The sequence below is a fragment of the Rhamphochromis sp. 'chilingali' genome (assembly GCF_963969265.1).
Source record: "Rhamphochromis sp. 'chilingali' genome assembly, chromosome: 13".
Classification (NCBI taxonomy): Eukaryota; Metazoa; Chordata; class Actinopteri; order Cichliformes; family Cichlidae; genus Rhamphochromis; species Rhamphochromis sp. 'chilingali'.
This window is the reverse complement of record NC_137940.1, coordinates 2,639,143-2,662,431: the sequence shown is the minus strand read 5'-3', so window position 1 is coordinate 2,662,431 and position 23,289 is coordinate 2,639,143. Positions and strand designations below refer to the sequence as shown.

The 23,289-nt window shown below is 42.4% G+C and overlaps 1 protein-coding gene across 2 annotated transcripts in view; it reads right to left on the bottom strand.

Annotated features, from left to right (window-relative positions):
* gfra3 (GDNF family receptor alpha 3) overlaps positions 1-23,289 on the bottom strand; it is a 92,336-nt gene that overhangs the window by 18,848 nt on the left and 50,199 nt on the right. For both annotated transcript variants that reach the window (XM_080900733.1, XM_080900734.1), the window contains exons 3-5: positions 13,024-13,095; positions 7,656-8,010; positions 1,799-1,908 (exon numbers count right to left, since the gene is read on the bottom strand). In XM_080900733.1, the coding sequence (XP_080756859.1) occupies positions 1,799-1,908; positions 7,656-8,010; positions 13,024-13,095 (537 nt within the window). The remainder of the gene's footprint in view (positions 1-1,798; positions 1,909-7,655; positions 8,011-13,023; positions 13,096-23,289) is intronic.

Here is a 23,289-nt window from a genome sequence, read left to right as displayed (position 1 = left end):
TACTGATGTGTCAGAAAAGGATTAAAGAGTGAGCTCTTTGTATGTGTTTGTGCCTGGGACTGCTGTTTATGTAGAATCATGGCCTTATTTCTCTGATTAGAAAGAACAAAACCTACTGAACAGGAAGCCAAGGTCATAACTTAGGCTTACTGAGAGAGAAAGAATGTGAATGCTTAGTTTGGAGGGAGGCCGAAGCTATAAGAATGTGAGAAACAGTCAGACACTGTATTGTATGGAATATTGATTAAAGAGATTGTTGATTGAGCATTAAATGCCGAGTGTTGTTCTTCCTTCAGTCCAAAGATGAAAGAGTTGGGGTATTTAACAACATGCACATTTGTGACGTTGTGCTACTAATCAGCATAATAACCAAACCCCTAAAAGTGATGATGAGACCCGGAAACCGAACTTTCAAGCAACGGTGAGTACACTAGCGTAGATAACACCAGGTTGTGTGATAATTTGTGCTGTAAGAACATCTCTGCCCCCATCAAGCTCGCCCAAATCACCAGAACACAAACATCATAACAAAGCCCAGGAGAACCAGATTGGTTGCAACCAATAGCAACGACGAGGAAGCTGACAACACCATTGTACTACGTGAGAAACATGCATGACAGCCTGCGCCAGTGTCCAATTTAAATATGTAAAATGCTTCAACTTTAATGGTCCCAGATTTTCATCTCTGCTTTTTGCAGATGATGTGGTTATGTTGTCTTTATCTGGGGGTGACCTCCAGCTCACACTGGAGCAGTTTGCAGCCAAGTTTGAAGCAGCGGGAATGTGAATCAGGACCTCCAAATCTGAAGCCATGGTCCTCAGCTAGAAAAGGATGAAGATCCCACTTTGGATTGGGGACAGGTTGGCGCCCCAGTTGGAGGAGCTTAGGTATCTCGGGGTCACATGTGACGGAATATGGTGGCAACAGATTGACAGACGGGTTGAGAAGTGATGGGGACACTGTACTACTCTGTTGTGGTGAAGAGAGAGCTTACTGTAAAAGCGAAGATCTCGATTTACCGATCAATCTACGCCATCAACCTCACCTATGGTCACAAGCTTATGGTAGTGACTGAAAGAATGAGATTGCAGCAGATGAGGTTTCTAAGGGTGGCTGGTTAGAGTGAGGAGTTGAGACATTTGAGAGGGGCTCAGGGTAGAGCTGCTATTCCTCCGTATCGAAAGGAGCCAGTTGATGTGGTTTGGGCATCTGACAAAGATGCCTACAAGGTGCCTCCTGGATGTGGTGTTCTGGGCATGTCCCACTGGAAGGAGGCCCATGGGAAGACCTAGAACATGCTGGAGAGATTACATGTCTCAGCTGGGATGGGACGGCCTTGATGCTTCCCCCGGATAAGCTGAAGAAGGTGGCTGTGGAGAGGGAGGTCTAAGCTTCTGTGCAGCTGCTGCCCTGTGATCCGGCATGGATAAGCAAGTAAATAAATGTCTGTAAATTTTAATGTTTCAAACACTATTGATGAGATAGATTACAACATCAAGAGAGGGACTGTAGAATGCACATGTTTTTAAAGTGTCGGATGGGACAGGTTAAAACACTCACACTCAGACTCGTTACCTTTTCTTTTTCCTCTTTTTCATTGTTTTGTCCATACTGTGTGTTTCATGATTCTTGTTTGTTACACTTCAAAAGTAACTAAGGGCTCTATGTTTTCTAAATTTCTCTGAAACTGTAATAAAAATGACAAACGAGCCAAATCCGACACTTGCAGCCTTCTATTTTTTGGTAAGGCAGTAGGCTTTTTCGTCTTTTTTCCCTCCTTCCCCGTGTGTTTAGTACCTATGAGTCCGGCATAGGCTCGGAGACAGAGGCCTGCTGAATCTTTCAGGCAGCCGCTGGCTGTCAGATGAGACGGCTGGCAGTTATTGAGGAAATCAGCCAGTCTGGACCTGGCAACAACACAAACAAACAGTCAATATCAACATTAAAAGCAGGCAAGACTAACTTACACAACACCTTCTTATGTATAATAAACTTAGCACAAAAAATAAGAAAATTTTTCTTTGGCTGATTATTTCTTTGCTGTAGCAATACTTCTTAGCAAAAAATCATCTGTCTTTAGGAAGCCTGTTCATTTCCCATTAAATGGCGTCACATTTGTAAAGAAAATGCATTTATGGTTTGAGCAGTTGAGTATATGGGTTGCACCCATGAAAAGTTTGCCAAATATTATCTGCCAAATACTAAACAGCTTATTCTGTTATTGACTCTTGTTTTGATCCTCTGTTACTGTAGACACCAGCTGATGATCAGGTGTTTGATTGGCACCTCAGTAATAGCACCTCTGAACGTGGACCCTGCTACAGCAGTCAGTTGGTGTCTCCTTCAAACATGCCATGTTTGATAGACGTGGACAGGGCCCATGCGTAGGGCAATTTCAAGCAGGTGTTCCACAACACCAAGCTTCAATTTTATTTGGAGTGAGCCCTAATACCATCTCCAAATAGAAGTTTCACGTCCATATATATGGGGGATGTCAGAGACACGCTGCAAAGTGGGCCACTCCCAAGAAGACAAAGCCAAGATTGTCAACTCTCACCACCTAGGACCTTCTACAGATTTACAGTCAAGGTTTGCAGGACAACATGACTGATTTCTCTCTAATTGCACACAGCCAATCTGTGATTTCAAAAGGGTGCCAGGAGGCCTGCTGATTGACCTTCACAAGGCAGGGATAGTTCAGTAGGTGGAGTGGTGGCCCCATGATCGGAAGGTCGGGGGTTCGACTCCACTGAACGGTTACCCTGAGGTACCCCTGAGCAAGGTACCGTCCCTACACACTGCTCCCCGGGCGCTGCATTGGTGGCTGCCCACTGCTTCACTGGGTGAATGGGTTAAATGCAGAGGAGCAATTTCCCTATGGGGACTAACACACACACAATTTGTGCTGGTGTTGGCAACGTGCGCACTGGAAAGTGAACATGTGGAGAAATTTTATGTGGCGTGATGAGTCCAGATTCTGCCAATGGCAGAGACGATGCAGAGAATGCTATATTGACTGCTGGAACAATATGGTAACCACTATTGGTGCAGGCAGTGTAATAGTGCATCTCCCTCACTAAAGAAAAACAAGGGTTTCAATCATTGGATGCATAGCAGTGAAAATGTATGCTATGCCTTCTGATGATAGTCCCTAAGGGAAGCATGTATAATCTAAACAGAATTGGTCCTAGCACTGAACCCTGTGGAACCTCAGTGTGTGAAGAGGACTCTCCATTTACATGCACAAACTGGAGTCTATTAGATAGATATGATACAAACCACTGCAGCACAGTACCTGTAATACCTACAGCATGTTCTAATCGCTCTAATAGGATATTATGGTCGACAGTATCGAACGCTGCACTGAGGTCTAGCAGGACAAGCACAGAGATGAGTCCACTGTCAGAGGCCATAAGAAGATCATTTGTAACCTTCACTAAAGCTGTTTCTGTGCTGTGATGAGCTCTGAAACCTGACTGAAACTCTTCAAATAAACCTCTGCAGATGATCTGTTAGCTGTTTGACAACTACTCTTTCAAGGATTTTTGATATGAAAGGAAGGTTGGAGATTGGCCTATAATTAGCTATAAGCTGTTATGCCTGTTGTACATAGCTGATTAAAAGAGAGGCTGATCATGTTTAAGACTGAAGCATTAATCAATAGTAGGACTTCTTTGCGCAGCTGCTAGTTTTAGTCTCTATAAGGAGGTTGAAACCACCCACAATAATTGTTTTATCTGAAATGAGCATTAAATCAGATAAAAAGTTTGAATTCAGACAAAAACTCTGAATAAGGCTCAGGTGGTGACAACAAATGAAATTGCAGGTCTCCTAAACAGACCAGATTTCCCCCAGAAAGTTTACCAATTAGCTATAATGCCCACATCCTTTTTTGAACACCACTCAGACATCCAGCAATATAAGGAGAACATGCAGCTAAATGTGTCAGTCGTTATCGGACAGCATAAGGTACGCATAAGAAAACTACAGTGTCTGAAATTGTTTTGCTAAAGTTACACACGATCCAAGATTAATTTCAGTCAACTTTGATTGACATGACCAGGTGTCATTACTGCTGACATGAATTATAATTTTCTGGAATTTAATTTTACCCTCAGCCAGCAGTTTTAAATTTCCCTTAATGTCCCCTGCTCTGGCCCCTGGAAGACAATTCACTATGGGTGTTGGTCTCTCTAGCTTCACATGTCTTCAAACAGAACCATGTGTAACCAAGTTGGGGACCAGGAGGAGTTGAGCATTAGAAGTGCCAGGCTGTTGTCATTGTCTATGGTTTTTTCACATGCTACTGAGGCCCCTGTTTGTTCCATCCATCAGCCATCCATTTCCTGATGCTTATCTGAGTTCAGGCAGCAGTCTCAGCACAGAAGCCATGACATCCCTCACCCAGCCACCCTTTTCAGGTAATACGGACATTCTCAAGACAGCTGAGAGATAATATCTCTCCAGGAAGTCTTGGGTCTGTCCTGGGCCACCCTCCTGGTGCAACATGCCCAGAACACCTCACCTAGAAGGTGTACAGAAGACATTTTAGTTAGATTCCTGAATCACCTCAACTGCGTAGACGAGCAGCAGCTACTCAGTCCCTCTTGAATGACTGAGCTCCTCACCCTTTGGCTGGGCTGTGGCTGGGCTCTCTTTCTACACTTGTATTCACAACCTCATTCTTTCAGTCACTAATCAGAGCTCATGACCATAGGTGAGGGTAGGAGCCTAGATTATCTGGTGAATGAATAGCTATGCTTTAACACTCAGCTTTCACTTCACCACAACAGATTAGTACAGCACCTGCATCAGTGCAGACACCTCCCCGATCCATCTGCCTTATGTTCCACTCTAACTCATGAACAAGACCCCGAGATACTCGAACCCCTCCACTTAGGCCAGTAAGTTGTCCCTGATCCAGAGTGTGTATGCCAACTTTTTCCAGATCAGACTTGGGGGTGCTAATTCTAAATTCTCAGGCCACCAAAGTGGAGAAACTCCACTACTTGGCTGCCCTTTACATGCTGTTCTATCCATAAAAACTTTGAACAAAATCAGTGACAAAGGGCAGCTCAGGGGGAGTCCAGCAACCACCGGAAATGAGTCCTACTTACACCCCATACTCCCAAAGCACCCCCCACAAGGGACCTGGGCAAATGCCTTTTCTAAGTCCACAAAATGCATATAGACCACTTGGGCAAACATAAACCCTTCTAATATCCTTAAGAGGATAAAGAGTTGGTCCTGTGTTCCACGACCAGGATGAAAACAGCATTGTTCCCTCTGAATCCAAGGCTCAACTAACAGATGGACTTGCCTTTTCATTACTCTTGCATAAACCTTCTCAAGAAGGCCAAAGAATCCCACTGTAGTTGGAGCACACCCTCCAGCCCCCCTTCTTAAAGATAGGAGCCACCACCTGAGCCTGCATATTCAGAGGAACCATTTGAGACCACCACATGACAATGCAAAGATGTGTCAGCTAGGACAGCCCTACATCAACACTCTTCAAGAACTTTCATCCACTCCAGGGGGCCTGCCACTATGCAGTTGTTTAACTACGTGAGTGACTTCACCCCAGTGATTAGCGAGTTGTCCCCCTCCTCCTCTGCATCAGTGCCGCACTCCGTTGGCCTGCCAGTACCTGTCAGCTACCACTGGAGTCCCACAGTCTAACACAGTCACAGTCTTTAAGCCCAATAAAATTCCTTCAACCTGATGGCTCCCTTCACCTCTGATATCGACCATCTGGTTCTGGGATTGCTGTCACAGACACTAACAACCAACAATCTTTCAGTTGCAGCTGTTTGCAGCAGCCTTAGCAGTGGAGGTGCAGAACATGGTCCACTCAGACTTAATGTTGCCGGCCTCCCTTGAAATGCAATTGAAGCCAGAGATGAAAACAGAAGATCTTGATGACTGTGGCAGACATTCCCAGTGCACTGGTACACCAGGTCTGTCCAACATTTCCTCCCACCACCTGATCCAACTCACTATCAGGTAGTGATCAGTTGACAGCTCAGCACCTCTCTTCACCCAAGTATCCAAAACATGCGGCGGCAGATCTGATGATACGATTACAAAATCAGCAGCTGTTCTGCTCTACTAGAACCCTAACTTCAGTGACTGGATGAAGATGACAGACAAGACCTGTTCCCAGACCCAAAGCAACCCACTTGTCTTTATACATACAAGTATACCCACTGCTGCCTGCCACCTCTCGCTAAGGGTAACTCCAGAGTGGAACAGAGTCCAACCCCTCTCTAGAAAACTGGTTCCAGATCAGGTAAGCCAGACTATATCTAATTGGTTTCTCCGAACCTCGCTCAGCCTCCTTCCCCACCAGCGAGATGGCATTCCGTGTAACACAAGTCAGTTTTGGAAGCTGGGGATCGAAGCACCAACATCACCACCTATGACTGCCACCCCATTCTGGACAAAGTTTGCAGAACCCTTGAATTGTTATGCTGCATAGAGATTGTATGAATCACTGCTCACCCAGGATCTGCCACGGAGACCCTACCAGGGGCCCTGACAACATAACTCCTGGGATCAATGGGACACACCAACCACTCTATTGCAATAAGGAGTCAATTTATAGAAGGAGGACACAGGGATCATAATTTGTTAAACTGCTAGTATGTCTTGCTCCTTCAGATTTAAATTATCCAAACCATTAAACAAAATGAAACAAGAGTCAGTTGCTGAATAAAGTGTTTGGCACTGGAAGCAAAATATTTCATTGGCTGAAATATAGCCCCAAACAAAGCCTCCATCAAGTTTTACAGATAACTGTAAGCGCTCACTGTTAAACCTCTCCTGACCTACTTCATATACTTCATACTGATATACTGATAAAATTGGCAACAGGTCTTCAATCCCAAGTTTTTGTTTTTTGGTTTAACTCTTTACGTTGAAATCGTATGTAATTTGGTATTTCTTTTGGGTTTCTTTCCTTAAGAATGGCTTATTAACTGCAACTCTTCCACTGAGAGCATTACTGACGAGGTTGGATCCAAGAGTAGACAGATCAACTTAAGACCCAGATGCATCTCTCAGGTCCTATGTCAGATCTTTGCAGGATTCCCCCCCCCCCCCCTTTTTTTTTCCTAAGGACATTTCATATACTGCCTATCTACTCTAGATAGGTTGTTTTACATCTGCTGCTGTTTTTGTCCTCTACTTGTCAAGGTTCCTCAGATTTTATTAAGGTCAATCTGCACACTGTGCTAAGATACACTGAGTTTTGGGCTAATAGCGCTTTGGGAATCATTTAGTTGGTGAAGAAATGTATTGAAGTGCTCAAAGACACTAACTAAAATGTTTCTTTGGTAATCATTTGTTATGTATAGACATCACTGGCTCGTTCCTTTTCTTTGGTGACTGTTTTTGTTTGAAAAATACAGAGGTTAGCATTAAGTGGCAAAAACTGAAAAATACTTTCCTCTGAAAATGGTCAGGTTCAAGTACTGGACAGAAATATGCAAATACATCAATGGATGTCCAAAGAAAAGCTTCAGAAAGCCTGGGGAAATATTGCTCAAGATCACTTTAAAAATTACAAAATATTCTGGCTCACTGAAAGCAAAATATAAAGAAAGTAGGGATGGCTCACAGTACTGTTCATCTGCCTCTACACTTTATGTCTAACCTGCAAAGGTCGTCTCGGCGACAGAAGCTTTGCTGGTGGAGGCAGTTCAGTTGCAGACCTTCTTTGTCGTGGTAGGAGCAGGAGGGTACAATGGTTTTCCTTCTCCTCTCACCACACAAGGTATCAGTGCAGCGGCAGAACAGGACACCCAGGCTGTACTCTTCTGGCACCCGCTCCAGAAAGCGACGTAATGATCGGTGGCATTTGTGTTGGTTACATCTGTTGGTACCAGGCATCGGCTTTGTGCAGGCTAGCACGTATTCTGATCGTAGGTTACCACACTTTTCGTACAAGCCACAGTCTTGTGCTGCCTTCAAGCACTGGTTCTCACCACCCAGTTGCATGAAAGATGAGGCTGGGGGGGTGTCAGAAGAATAGACCAAGAGAAGATATTCATTCCTAGGATTAGCATACTCTTTGACTACATTCCTCAACACATCAGTTCATACCTGGGATTTTAAATCAGCATGTAATTGGATCTGGCTTCCAAGCACTTTTTGCAAAAACATGAAGGCTATATCATTTCTATTAGAGAACAAATATCAGAGTCCTGCACAGTTTTAACAAGCTTGATTCAGTACAGAAGCAAAACCATTACCTGAAACTATAATCCAAGCCCGGCCATTAGTGATCACACATTTAGGCCATTCTCAGACATTCTCAAAGTTTTGTGTGCTACTGAGCTGAATTTTATAGGCGGTTCCCCATTGAAACAGTCAGCATGTCTGCATTGGCCAGGCTTGTTAATAGCAGCAACTGGTGCATGCATGTTGCTTTTGCTTAATCATATGTGATGGTAAAACACTTAAAAGTAAAGTGGGGAAAGGAAAAAAATAGCAGTTTTAGATTGACATTACAAAATGAAATAATACAGTGGGTAAAATGCATATTGAACATGTTATCAATTTTCAAAGTGAAAGTGTTTTCATTGCTCAGGAATGAAATGAAATGAAATGAATGAATGAATGGAATTTTGCATGGTAAGTGTGCATCCAGGCCATGGCAGTTGAATACATTACTTATTGTTTTCTTTAAAACAATTGTAACTGGTGATTCCAGATTTTTCTGTACCTCTCCACAAGTGGTCCTTGGCTCGTGAACAATTCTTTTGATAATTCTTTTCACTCTTCTGTCTAAAACCTTGGCTACTGGTTGTGACCAGTTTATGGTGAAATTATGTTCTTTCCACGTCTGGGATATGGTCCAAGACTGCTTGCTGGAACCTTCAGTTTAGAAGTCCTTCTGTAGGCCTTGAGAGAGCCATTGTTTTGTTCTCTGTTTGCTGACAGATTTCAGCTGTGTCATGACTTTCCATGCCTTTTTATACCTCCCTTTCTTCATGTGTTCAAGACTTTAATAATAATAATAATAATAATAATAATAATAATAATAATAATAATAATAATAATAGAAGAAAGCACTGTGGCACACTGTTGCCTCACAGTAAGAAGGTCCTATATTCAGTGTTCGCCTTTCTGTGTGGAGTTTGCATGGTCTCCCTGTGATTGCGTGGGTTCTCTCCGGGTACTCCGGCTTCCACCCACAGTCCAAAAACTTGCAGTTAAGCCCCTTTTCCATTCGTAACTACTCAGATTGACTCGCCAGGGTTTTCCTTTATGTCATATTACCTGGTACCAGGTACATTTTTAGTACCTGCTCGGCCGGGGTTCCAAGCAATCCAACCAGGAACTAAAATGTGACATGGCCACGCTGCATGCCAACGATTTCCTGGTCACTCGATGAGTCATGAGAGCGTCTCGTTCACAATAATTAAAAACGCCATTTTTGAAACCTGGGAACGAGGGAAATGGCTACAGAAAAATCGCAGTGATTACCTGAGGAATTGGAGGAAAAGCCACAGAACAAGCAGCAGGCACATTCTTGCCTCATTCGTGCCACCTTTGTTGTACCGTTCGTGTTGCATATTAATTAAATCACGAGGCACCCAGGCTATGACAACAAGCATTCACTCTGGGTTGTAATGGAAAACCAGTTGATCCGAGTTCATCCGAGTCGTGGTGTTTCAATGTGTCTTCACCATGTCTTGAATTCTGAGATTTAGCAGATGGGGGAACCCATCTGCAGCAAGTTTGTCAGGAGCTAAGCTAGAAGCGACCAAGGGTACCACATTCTGCTCTTCACCAGTTAAACATACTACAATTTCAGTACAGCAAACTACCCAGTTTGTAATATAACTGTTGTCTAATATAAACCTTAAATTATTCTCATCTAATGTGCTTTTGAAGACATTTTAGAATAAGAAACATCCAGATAAATTCAGCAACATCTCATGTACATATCCAATATCCGATTTAAAACCTTGGATAGATTAGAACATTATATATAAGCTTCAAATGTTTAGCTTATCAAACTTGCTGAGCAGTCTTTAACTTAGAAAATAATCTTCAAAGAATGCACACATTAATTTGTTTAAAGGTTACTGTGAATATGCTCCACTTCTGTAAAACTATCTAGATGCTGAAATACCTTAAGCACAACTTCATATCTGAACATATCATATGTGATGAAAACACAATTGCAGGCAGGATCGTGTGGTGGCTTAACTGTCTCTGTGGTATCAGAGACAAAGAAAATGAGAATGGAGCTCATAAAAATTAAAATTGCTTGACAATATTTTGTATTAAACTGCCAGTCAGATTTAATTGCTCATTAAATGAAGGTGCCTGAATCCCAATCTAGATCATTCTGGGTTATTTTAACTCCTGCATATACACAAAATAAATGATAATACCCTATATATATACTCATACCATATAAATAATACTTATTACTTTCCTACATTAAAGTTTTTCTAATTTGATTCAAATGAATGAAGTGGTATCTAAAATTAATAAATAAAAATAAAATTACATTTACAGCTAGAGAACACTATAACATCTGTTATTGGCACGAATCTTGCCTGTGATCCAAAGTTCTTCTATTTTCTGGTAACATTTTTGGTTTGGATACAGGATATGGACTTTTGAATGGGTCGATATCAGCATGCAGCGTAATGCTGCTTGGGAACATTTACAACATTTCAGTCTAACCTGTTGTTTCTCTTTTGCGATGCTCGGTCGCTGCAGAAATTTCTAAGTAGTATGTTGTTTTTATGGAGGAAAACTGGCCCAAAGTTCATTTTTGTGATGAGGGAAATTTAATTTAGCTAGTTCAGATGAGAAATAAATATATTTGGGGGAAATCTGGGGAAAGATTTTGTGAAGTGAGAATGTGAACGACATCAATCATTCAGGAGTAGCGGTTTGGTCTCTTACTGATCTACATGGCAAGTTGAACAATAAAGTTTATCTTAAGCTCTGTCACAAACAAACAGCTTGTATCCACAGGCTGAACTGGAAGAACAACAGAGAGGCTGTACACAAAAGGGGATAAGCAGGTGCTTCAGTGTGTGCAGCTAAACGATGTGTAATGTGTTCTGTGTAAGTTGGTGTGGTTACAACTACTGTAGCAAAAGAATTTCCCAAATGTGGGGTAAGTATTACTCATTTGTCATGTATATAAGATTGTCCTATGCTGTAAATTATGGGATACAGTTTTTTTTTTTTAAAGGTGTAAAATTAATCACAGTAATTCTTCTCACCGAGTACTAGTACTCTTTAAAAAAATGACCCTCTGAATCTACAGCAGGTAAAATAAGTAGATAAATAACATAATATAGTTAATAATATATTTCTAACGATACTACTGACATGAAATTCTCATCAGATGTCGATAACAAAGTAAATAAAGACCTACACTAACACAAAGAAAACAGAAAAAACAGAAAAATTTCAAGACTGATTGATTTCAAGACCTGCGCAACCTTATCGTTCTAAAATATACTGATGGCATTGGTTATAAAATAATTTCTAAACTAATGAAGCTTCCAGTAAGCATTCTTGGGGCCATAATCCAGATGTGGAAAGAACATAATTTCACCAAAAACCAACCACAACCTGGCGCTCCTAGCAAGATTTCGGACAGAGAGAAAAGAATTATCAGAAGAGTTGTCCAAGATCCAAGGACCACTTGTAGAAAGCTACAGAAAGACTTGGAATCGGCAGGTCCAATAATCTCAAAGAAAACAGGTAAACCTCCAGGGTGTCACCACACAAGACTCACTTTCTGAAAAAAGCATATTGAACCTTTTTTTAAGTTTTAAATTTAACTCTTTGAATGCCATAAAATACACCATATCTGAGGCACTTGCTGGTCAAAAGGCACTTTATAACACCATATGAACAGTGATGTTTAGAAGTAGGTACATCAAAGTGTGGGGCTGTTTTCCACCACCTGACACTTCATATAAGTGAAGGAAAGATGAATGTAAAAATGTACCAAGACATTCTTGATAAAAAATCTGATGCCATCTACCATGAAGATGAAAAATGTGGTTTCAATTGGTTTCAGAGAAAGAAGATAAAGCTCCTAGAATGGCCCAGCCAAACATATGACCTGAATCCAATTCAAAATCTATGGAAAGAACTGAAGAACTGAGGTCATAGAAGGGACCCACCGAACTTTCAGGCTTTGGAGACTGTTAAGGTGGAAGAATGGGCCAAACTCAGACCTGAGCAATGTTTGCACCTAGTTTCCCCATATAAAAGGCGTCTTGAATTGATTACCAATAAAGGCTTTTGTACGGAGTATTAAACAACTCTCCGTAAGCATGTTCATTTCTCACTATAGCACTTCATTTAATTTATGGACCTCTATGGTTTGATTTCTTTGAATGTGTGGATTGGATGGGCTGTTACCAACATCAGATTTCATAGCACCTTTAGAAATATATTTACTTGGAACATGTTCAATACTTATTTTACCCGGAGTAGGCTGGGATTCCTCCCCTGGGAACCTTGAGTATGTTTCTTATCAGTGTTATAGCTACCTATTAGCTTGAGACATTTGACAGTTTATGCTCTTTTGGATATGTCCAAAAGTAATCACCAGTTTTTTTAGGATATGTTTTTCATAACAATAAATGCCTGTTGCATGTCTGTTCCATTCAGATAAGTAGATGCTGGGACATTTCTGGATAAAAGAAAATATGCAGCTGAACAAAGGAAACCGACCTAACACCACTAATGTGAGTGCACACTGAAAACCCTGATGGTGAAAATATTGTTGATGTAAATGGACTTAGAAAAGCAGAGATTAGAAAAAAACAGTAAAAGATCAGTGTCACTACATGATATTGATTGATATATACTTAACAACATCTCTGAGGCTTAGTGAGCCATTGATCTGCTTCACTGCTATAGACATCTATGTCATTAAAAACTCAATGTGCAAGTCCACAAACTCAATGTGGTTAATCGTGAAAAAAAGACTGCACAAGTGACCATGTGCTTATCAGTGTGTGTTTTACCTGCCACTAACGAAGCCATGTGTGTATCCACAAGCATGTCGTCATATGGAGATGTTTCCAGCTCCTCCTCCCCTGGAGACAAAGGAACACACAAACATTAGCAAACCTATCTGTCTGTTTATGATAAGGCAAACATATTTAACCTCCTAGGACCTGGCGTCCACATATGTGGACATCACATTTTTGTTTATTTAGACCCAAATACTCAATTTTGCTCTACAAGGGCCTGATGTCCACTTACGAGGACATTATACTACCACTGTTCTATCAAAATTTTAAACGAATATCCTCATTTGTGGCTCTCATTTTTCTTAGAAACAAAAATTGGGTAAAAATCTGGTAATTCTTTGTTTTTACATTCATCGGGCCCCAATCAGCCCAAATATCAGAGAGAAATTAAAAATGCTGCTGTGGAAGAGTTGGGGTCTTAGGAGGTTAAAAGAAAAACTTAGGTAATGCATGGAAATGATATCGGAATTCCCCACTTATATTCATACATCTGTTTTCATTATTAAAGGTTTTAATTAATTACAGATTGCCGAGGAAAGAAATTGGCTCATGCTTACTGATTGGTTTTAGGTTAACTCTGAGGTTGTTCAGTTTAACTGAAGTGCCACAGTCCTACACCTTTACTTCTAATTCACTTAGAAAAAGTCCTAAGTCAAAAAGAGACCCACTGAACTGGGAACACCAATAACCATGATGTTTATCCAGGGCCAGGTCACAGAAGCAGAAAAACCTAGACTCGCCCTCTCCAGCCACCTTCTCCAGCTCACGCTCATCCATCCAATTCATTATTCTCATGCCAGCTGAGAGATCTGACCGGTTTGTCATGAGTCTACACATGGACTCCTAATGGCAAAGTCTGAAAAGCCAGGGTGTGGGCCACCAGGGCCTCCACCTTTGACTGCTGTCTAACGCACATCACAGCCAACCCCTGTGGCACCTACTGTGAGCCTGCAGGAGGGCAGGCCCATTTTTCCTTTTCAGGCTCGGCCAAAAGAACGAGCCATTGGGCGCTTTCCCACGTACTCCCTCACCAGGCCTGGTTCCAGGATGGAAGCCAGTTTACTCTGTATCAGGCAGCTGGTTGATATTAACAATTGTAGGCCTGATGATAATATGGGGATGAAATAAACATATTTGACACAAACAGAATGGTAACACAAGGCAATGAAAGGCAATATGACATAATGTGGTGTAATGTAATGTACATATAATATGCATTATAATGTTTCATGAGGATGTAGATGGTTCACTTAAGAAATACAAAATGACGGTTTCATATTAAGTAACACTGAAGGGCTTTTTTTAGACTGTTGGTCTCCCTGTTGCAATTGGCTGGGATGTGAGGGGGGAAATGAATAGGAAGGAAGGGAAGAAGAACACAACAGCTTCTGAAGATGTTGACACAATTCGCTTGGTTTAAGAGGGGTAACTTATAACAGAGAGATTAATAACAATTATCAATGTGTGTGAATGTTTGTTAAGTCCAGTGTTGGGGAGTAACGGAATACATGTACCGCCATTACGTATTTAAAATACAAAATATGAGTAACTGTATTCCGTTACAGTTACCGTTTAAAAGGGTGGTATTCAGAATACAGTTACTTTGTTGAAATAAATGGATTACACTGCGGTACTTTCCTGTTTCATATTGTCGCGGGTCAGGACTGTTTGGGTTTGTTTGACAGCTACGTTCTGTTGTTCCAGGTGGCAGCGTTACGGTTGTCATGGTTACAGGGCGACGCTCTCTCTCTCTCTGCGACTGTGTGTTTCCTGGGTGAGAGAGCGCCTTTTCGTTGTTGTTGTTGTTGTTGTTGTTGTGCTAAGCTAACAGGCAGAATGCTACAAGCATAGCTCTAAAGAATGTAGCATCATGGGCAGTGTAGTCCGTGCTGCAGGGAGAATGGACTGCCATACACGTTATGGGTCTGTGAGCGCGAGGAGGGAGAAAAAGGGGAGTGGAAAGGTACGAGTTGTCATCGAGGAAAAACGGGAGCTGGAAGCATGTAAATATAATAATAACCACTGCAGCCAAGAAGAGAGCCTGACGAGCCCAGCTGTAAGTAAGCTATTAAGACTCGACTGTACACCGTGTTCCTGTTTTCCTCCGAAAACAATAAGTTCCGTTGGAGCAGTCTTTCAACGCCTCTCTCTCTCTTTCGCAAGAAAAGTTGACCCACACAAATCTCCTTAAAACAAATGCAATGCAAAATGTTGTTCGCTGGATTTACATCCGCAAAGAAGACTATTACAAAGCAATGGTTCTGTCCTGACATTTGTATGGAATCATTCTGGAGACGATGTCTTATCCGTGTTATTGGTTTTGAACATACCACAGCAAAATTAAATAAAGCTCGACCCACAACTGTTGACGCTTGGAAAATCTTCTCATCCAGAGTTATCTCCTGGAAGAGGCAATAATTGGTTTTAACTTTGTGTTTTTGTGTCTTTTCTTTGCTGTCCCTATGCCTTGTTTGCTAATGTTTGTTTTGCTACTGCAGTTTACAGTTGTGCTGTATATGTCTGTACCCCCCCCCAACCCCGTTTTAAATCAATAAAATGTTGATCACAAAAAAAAAAATTGACCCACACAACAAAGTAAAGCTAGTTTTCGGCTACGAGCCGACAGGGACCCCGCCGTATTAGTCAGAGGTCCCTTTACTACAGTTCGGAGTCGCGGACCTTCAGTAATAGTAATAAATCACACAGCAATAGTACATTCACGTTGTTGTAAAAAGCATGATAATATATTAAGTAATCCAAAGTATTCAGAATACGTTACTGTCATTGAGTAACGTAACGGAATACGTTACAGAATACATTTTGGGGCATGTATTCTGTATTCTGTATTGTGTAATGGAATACATTTTAAAAGTAACCTTCCCAACACTGGTTAAGTCCCACTTCAGAGAACCGTACTGCAGTGGAGAACTGTTTCCAGGTGAGACCTAAGCAGCTAGCACAGATTGCTTGTCTGCTCCATGGGCTCAACTATAAAGAACTTTTGGTGGACTGTTACAGAGTTGCAAGCATAGAAGTACACGCTATCATCACGAGGAGGCAAGACATGCGAGTCCTGCCTGATAAAAGCTAATACCCCAGCTGAAAATAACGGGTATCACAACCAGAGATGGGCAGTTACTGTAATCGGATAACTTTATTCAAGTATCGAGTAAAGTAAGGGATTACTATTGCAAAAAAGGTAATTAGATTACTGTTACTTTCCCGTAAGAACGCTACATTACTGCGTTACTAAAACTGTGATTTTTTTGCGAGAATGTCTCATGACAGTGACGTAAGCAAGTGCGACGTTCGTGACAACAGCTGTGTGCAGATCAACAATGGATCACATATCGAGTGCAGAGAGAGTGTGAGCATGCAGCGTTTAAAGCGTGGAAGTACTGACCTTACTTTGAGTTTGATTCCATAAAAAGTGACAAAAACATTAGTGTCCGCTGTGCGTGGGAAGAAAACTTCTTTTTACAGCGAAAAAACCCCTAAACTTCCAAACAAGCACCGAGTAGCTACGACGTAATGGGAAACTCACAGAGAAACTCGCGGATTCTTCCACTGACTGCTGCGGCTCACCTGCACCAGGGTAAACCTCCGCCTACCCCGCTCCTGCTTTACAGGTGAAAATAGAGCAACAGGACCGCTGAGTCTGTGACTTTATTTATTTTCTGCTGTGTTTTACTTGCATCTATTTGAAAGACTGAGTGTAAACACAAAAAATATTTTATTTTATGTGCTGGAATGTGCAGAAAATAGGTTTAAATGTTAAACTAATTTCTTCCAGTCAGAGAATATTGCATATAATTTAATATTTGCTTGATGCAAAAAGTTAAAAGATTAAACCTAATAAAACAAGTTTAAAAAAAGAGACTTTTCCATTTCCATTTTTCCAAGAATAGGTTAACTTGAGTTCATATGCATGTAAAGGTAGACGAGCGAATACTTTTGGCAATACAGTGTAGTAAGACAGACAAACATCTGACATTTGTATCATAAAACAAACAAAGAGGATAAAAAAAATCTAGGATATGTTATTGACGACAGAAACTTTATTATTTTATTCTAAGAACGTTTATCAAAATACTGTAATTGTTCAGACATTCTGGCAGAGGACATGTGGAGACCAATCCACATGGTTTAATTTTACCAAATTTTACCAAAATGATGTTTTTTATTTTGGTTGAAGAAAAAGAAGAACACAAACAAGAAGAGCCTAAAGAAACACTCTAGAGTCTATAGAGATCATCTGACAGTGAATTAGACTCAATCTCAGAACAAAAGCAGGGATGTCTGGAGAGGGAATTAGGGACAGGTGCCCAGGACAACAATGATTTGATTCAGAGAAGTGGTTAACCTCCAGAGAAAACCAACACCTATCGCACTGGTTAACATCCCTGGTTTGGACATCAAGGTCATGAACAGGTATGAATTCCTGGGTGTTCACCTTAACAGTGAACGGCACTGGTCACATGACACCCATGGGCAGTTCACTGTGTCGTAACAAGTCTTCAGTAATGTCTTGCACACCCCAAGAGACTTTGATGGTTGCCTGCTGGGCAAGTGGCAGCACAGAGGGGTAAAGGAAAAGGCTTGTGCGGCTCCTGACTGAGAGAAGAAGATTGGTGCAGAAGGGCAGCTCTGTCTGGCCAGCTCCCAAAACTCTAAATAGTAGATGTGTGGAGGAGGATGTTAGCCGAGCTAACGTGCATTATGGACAACACCTCTAACTCCTGGCACGAGACTGTTAGAGCCACAGTGCTATCGCGTCCTGACAGCATTCAGACTATATGATACATGATAGATGATAGTTCTGTTTATTATTCATTTTTGTGTATTGTGATTGACTATGTGCTTCACATGTATGATCGATTGGTTTTAAAACTTAAGAGCCTTCTAGGATGAAGGTGAAACGTCTCTGAGAAACATACCAGAAGGCAAAATTCTAGAAATGCTTGTCCCCAACAATTTTGGACATATGTCACTGAAAAACTGTCATGGAAATGCAGCTAAAGAAATTGAAATCTGAATTTCCTCATTGGTCACAGTTCACACTCAAAGACATGCCTCTAATGTTCCTGTTGCTGTATCAGCAGACCTGCTTCTAAGCCCTATCACCACAGTATGCTTCTCACCACATTTTGGACCTGGCTCTGGGGCTCACAGACACTTTGCTACCCAGCCAATCATCTGCATCCTGATGCAGACGGGACATCGCCAATCCTTTGCTATTTCGCCTTTTCAGGCGGAAGAGGGCTACTGTCTCTCTGCTTCTCACCCTGGTCAGAACCTGCCTCTTCACCTAAGTCTGAGGACATCAAGATGCTAATGATGCTGAGTTTTCTGTTTATGAGTCTTCAGTAAGCTTGGTGGTTCGATCCCAGTATGCTCCAGTCTACATGCCAAGTGTCCTTGGGTAAAATACTAACCATGCTACTCTCCAATGCATCCATCAGAGTATGAATGCATGTGAATCTTAGATAGGAACCACTTGTCACAGTCTGGCGAGGGCAGACTGTATGAATTGAAAAAGGACCCAAAATGCAGACTCCAAGGAACAGGGAACAAAACTTGAATGTTAACAAAAAGCGAGCCGTTTAATATGGCTGAACCTCCAGCTGGCACAACAGGACCAGGCGAGGCAGGGCCAGACGCAGCAGAGGCCGGACCAGGCAAGGCTGAAGACTCTGACGAAGCTGGACCAGACGAGGCTGAAGACTCTGACGAAGCTGGACCAGGTGACGACGAGGCGGCCGCAGGTGGCGGCTGAACGGTCCCCTCGGACCCTCCAGCTGACGAGGCATGAGGCTGGACGGGCTCCTCGGGCCCTCCAGCTGACGAGGCAGGTTGCTTTTCAAGTTGCAGCAACACACAGTCTATAGTGGGTGAAATGAGTTCGTATGAGTTCTCAGACTGAGGTGTGGCAGAACCAGGTGAGGCGTCGTCCTCAGGCTGAGGCGTAGAAGCAGCAAGCAGTAGCGCAGCAGGTGGTGGTCCTGCAGGCGGCGGCACGGGAGCCGCAGGAGGTGGCGCTGCAGCCACAGGTGGTGAAGCAGAAGGTGGCCAGACGGGCTCCTCAGGCCCTCCAGCTGACGAAGCATGAGGCTGAATGGGCTCCTCGGGCCCTCCAGCTGACGAAGCATGAGGCTGGACGGGCTCCTCGGGCCCGCCAGCTGACGAAGCGTGAGGCTGGACGGGCTCCTCGGGCCCGCCAGCTGACGAGGCGTGAGGCTGGACGGGCTCCTCGGGCCCTCCAGCTGACGAGGTGTGAGGCTGGACGGGCTCCTCGGGCCCTCCAGCTGACGAGGCGTGAGGCTGGACGGGCTCCTCGGGCCCCCCAGCCGACGCGGCATGGTGCTGGACGGGCTCCTCGGGCCCTCCAGCAGACACAGGAAAAGGCTGCACAAACTCCAACTTAGCCCCTGGCTCCAACCTGGCCTGGATCTCGGTCCCACAGTAGCTTAGCTGAGCCTCATGGCTAGCACTTCCAGTGCAAACAGTCTTATAATTTGGCTTCTTGGAAGCAAAGTTCATAGCATGATCAATACACTGGGATGCTAGGTAATTGTGCAGAGGGATAAGATATTCCGTGGAAGACTTGGCTGGTGATTTTTCAGTCTTAGTCATTTCATAAACATGCCCATGAACCTTTAAGGCAGTGTTTGTTCCAATATTGTCCTTAGAAAAAACGCGTGGATTCAGAATACAATCACCCACCTCATGTTGCTGTGAGCCGTGGTGACGACCTGGACGCCGCCTCCTCCTGGAAGCCGTGGTCGTGGAGGCCGGCGCCGCTACGGCTGAGATGAATGTAGCGCTGGAAGCAGCCACCGGTTGAGGTGAGGAAAACGCAGCACTTGTCTGCTGCAGTGGCGACATGGACATGGAGACAGGCGGGAGACTCAACACGCCAACTTTAGCTCCTATAGCTGGCATAGGGAGGGCTGCGTCACAGAGGGGCTGGAGTAATTCAGTCTGCATGCTGGGGGGCTGCTTTGGCAACACGGTGCGGATGAAGCCGTGCAAATCCTCCGACAATCCCTCCATGTAAGCCGGGTATGCAGACAGAATCCGGTACAGCTGAACTCTGACTCCTTCTCACTCTCCTGTCTGCACGCAGAATAGATTTTCCACTGTCCATGGAGAATGGTCACACGAGTGCTGAACTCCCAAAAATCCTCAAAGATGTCTGCTGGGTCCATTCTGGTCAGGTCGTTCTGTCACAGTCTGGCGAGGGCAGACTGTATGAATTGAAAAAGGACCCAAAATGCAGACTCCAAGGAACAGGGAACAAAACTTGAATGTTAAAAAAAAGCGAGCCGTTTAATATGGCTGGTAAAAAAGGTACAAACAAAGGGCAAGGCAAACTGAAGCAAAATTAACACAAACCTAAACTGGGAAATCTAAACAAACAATAAGAAAAACCTAGACAAGAAACTTGGAAGCATGGCATAGGAAACATGGCGTGGACAACAGACGACCTGACAATCACACACTGAAAACAGAGGACTTAAATACACAGGAGGTGATTAGGGGAAGTGGAGACACATGAGGAAACAGCTGGCACACATGAACATAATGACGTCACAGTGGGAGAGTAAAACTGAACATGATGAACACAGAACACCAGACCTCTTCACAATAAAACAGGAAACATAATGAGACATAGACATGACAACCCGAACTTGACAACGTAAGACACAGACATGAAACGCACGAAGAGCAGGGGAGATTTAACATGGTTGGAAACACGAGGGGAAAATAATAACTAGAAACACTTAGGCATAATAATACAAACTTGATAACATAAGACACGCAGCATGAAACACGAAGGGTGAGGGGAAGCTTAAATACAGGGGAAGAAAACACAAGGAGTCTAATAACCAAATGAACTTAGATAACCTAATGAACAAAATAAACTCAAACTTAAAACGCTGGGTCAAAAGACCCAGGACCATGACACCACTTAGAAACAGCGTACTTTGGACATACTTCAGTCATCCATGGGTGAATGTACAAGTAAAGTGCTTTGAGTGGTCAGAGTAGAAAAGCGCTAAATAAGAACCAGTCCATTTACTTTCCCGAGCAGCAGATATAAAAAGTGAATTTTCAGCCTGTTAATATAAAGACTGGTTCCATCTGTCTTCCTTCTCTCACCCCAACCAATCACAGCAGATGGCCCCGCCCCTCCCTGAGCCTGGTTCTGCCGGAGGTTTCTTCCTGTTAAAAGGGAGTTTTTCCTTCCCACTGTCGCCAAAGTGCTAGGGCTAGTGCTATGGTTGTTGGGCTTTTCTCTGTATGTAGGCTCTACCTTACAATATAAAGCACCTTGAGGCGACTGTTGTTGTGATTTGGCGCTGTATAAATAAAACTAAAATGGAATAATTCCTGTGGCCACAAACACAACAGGTGGTGAAAGATTATATAATATAATGCAATGTGATGTATATAATTTCAAATTAATTATAATATTTTATGAAGACATAGTTTGTTCATTGAGAAATTTGAATATTGTGGAAACTTGAAATGATTTGACATTAACATTGAAGGTAACTGAGGTAAAATTCTTAGTTGGGTTTTTTTGTTTGTGTGTTTGTTTTGAGTGGTCACATCTGCTGACCCTCTACCTACTTTGCTATGGAAGCTCAGAGACTTTGAATGGTTCCTCTACAGGAACTGTGCAAGCCCAAGGAGACTGTGTGCCCTGCTGAGCAGTCAGAGTCACCAGCAAATTTAGTGATGACACCTCAGATGTCCCTTTAGGGTTGACACATATACTAATTGGTGTTCTCATCTTACCCCACATACAACACATCACTCAACATGTGTGGTCTATGCATCCATTATTTTAACGACTATAGAAGCACAACCATGAAAGTCATTTCCCTTCATCATATTACTGCTCTTTAGGTCTTCTTGATGTTTCTTGTACTGAATTGCAAATCATATTGTACACTTAACCTTTTATTGAAATCAGCCAATAACACATCCCTCTGTCATATAAAATCTCATCAATATGGACAAAATAAATGACAAGATATGACCGACAGGATACCACATCCAAAGTGATCATGAGCCCATGTTATTAAAAGCTACTTCTGTCCACTTGTAAAAGCCATTAGCAGAGCTGTAATTGACTAGTGGACCAGGCGCTTGTTCCTGCAAATTATTTAAGCGCATTCCAAAGTACAAGTTCAATCAAAAATGTAATGGCATGTAAAGTGTTTATGTATGTAAATCCTTTTCCAGGCTATATATTTATGGTAATGACATGCTAGAGCAGCCTAGTAGCATAGGGAACTGAAGAGTGTGTAATTACACTAATGCTCCACTGACTAATAGGCCACAGGGGAGGTGGAGTCCGTAGGCTTGTGTTAGCTCACTTACTGATGCACAAATCCCACCAGCATAGAAGATAGACTCCTGTGAGTCTGTGTGTTCAGACTGAGGAGTCTTTAGCAGGGCTTCATTTGTACACAAGACTGGTTTGGGATTATGACAAGTTTGTTGGTTAAAAAAGAGATTCTGTCTTGAATAAAAGGGCTAAAATTAGCAATGACTGAATATAGAGTAGTCGCTAGAAAGTCTTTTTATAACATAAGAAAGTACATCGATGCATATGGTTGCCTGAGTAAAAAAAGAAAAAAAAGTATCAACAGTGTGTCAAAATACTGCTGCTAATGATCTTCTATGTAACCTGTCAGAAACAAGGATGTAGGTGCTGTTATTTGGTTAGTGAGCATAAAATCTTGAGGCATGATGTTGATGAGTAGACTCACACACAGATATATTGAAAACACTGTAATATCTGACAATTATACCTACAATGTAGATTCAATCATTACATACAAAATGTGTAGCGAATGTGATATAATAGTAGCTTCTATATCACATTTACCTTCCACACTGGCATGCCTCCACTATACCTAATATATATGTCATACAAAAATAATAAAGCACAAGCTTTAAATGTACTTGAGACTTTTGAAGTATAAAGATAGCCTTCAAAACAGTACATACTATATTTTATGAATGTGAATGGAAACGTTGCAAACAGTAATGTGCATGCAGAGGCAATTCTCTACTGTGGCAACAAAACAAACCTATATAAATACATGAAAGGCCAGAAAAAAAAATAAAAGCTTTTTCTTGGAAACAGCAGGAAAAGAAACAATAACAAGAAATTCCACAGACAGACCCCGACCGCCAGCGTAGAGACAGATGCCACTGTTCCAGTCCTTCCAGAAATGC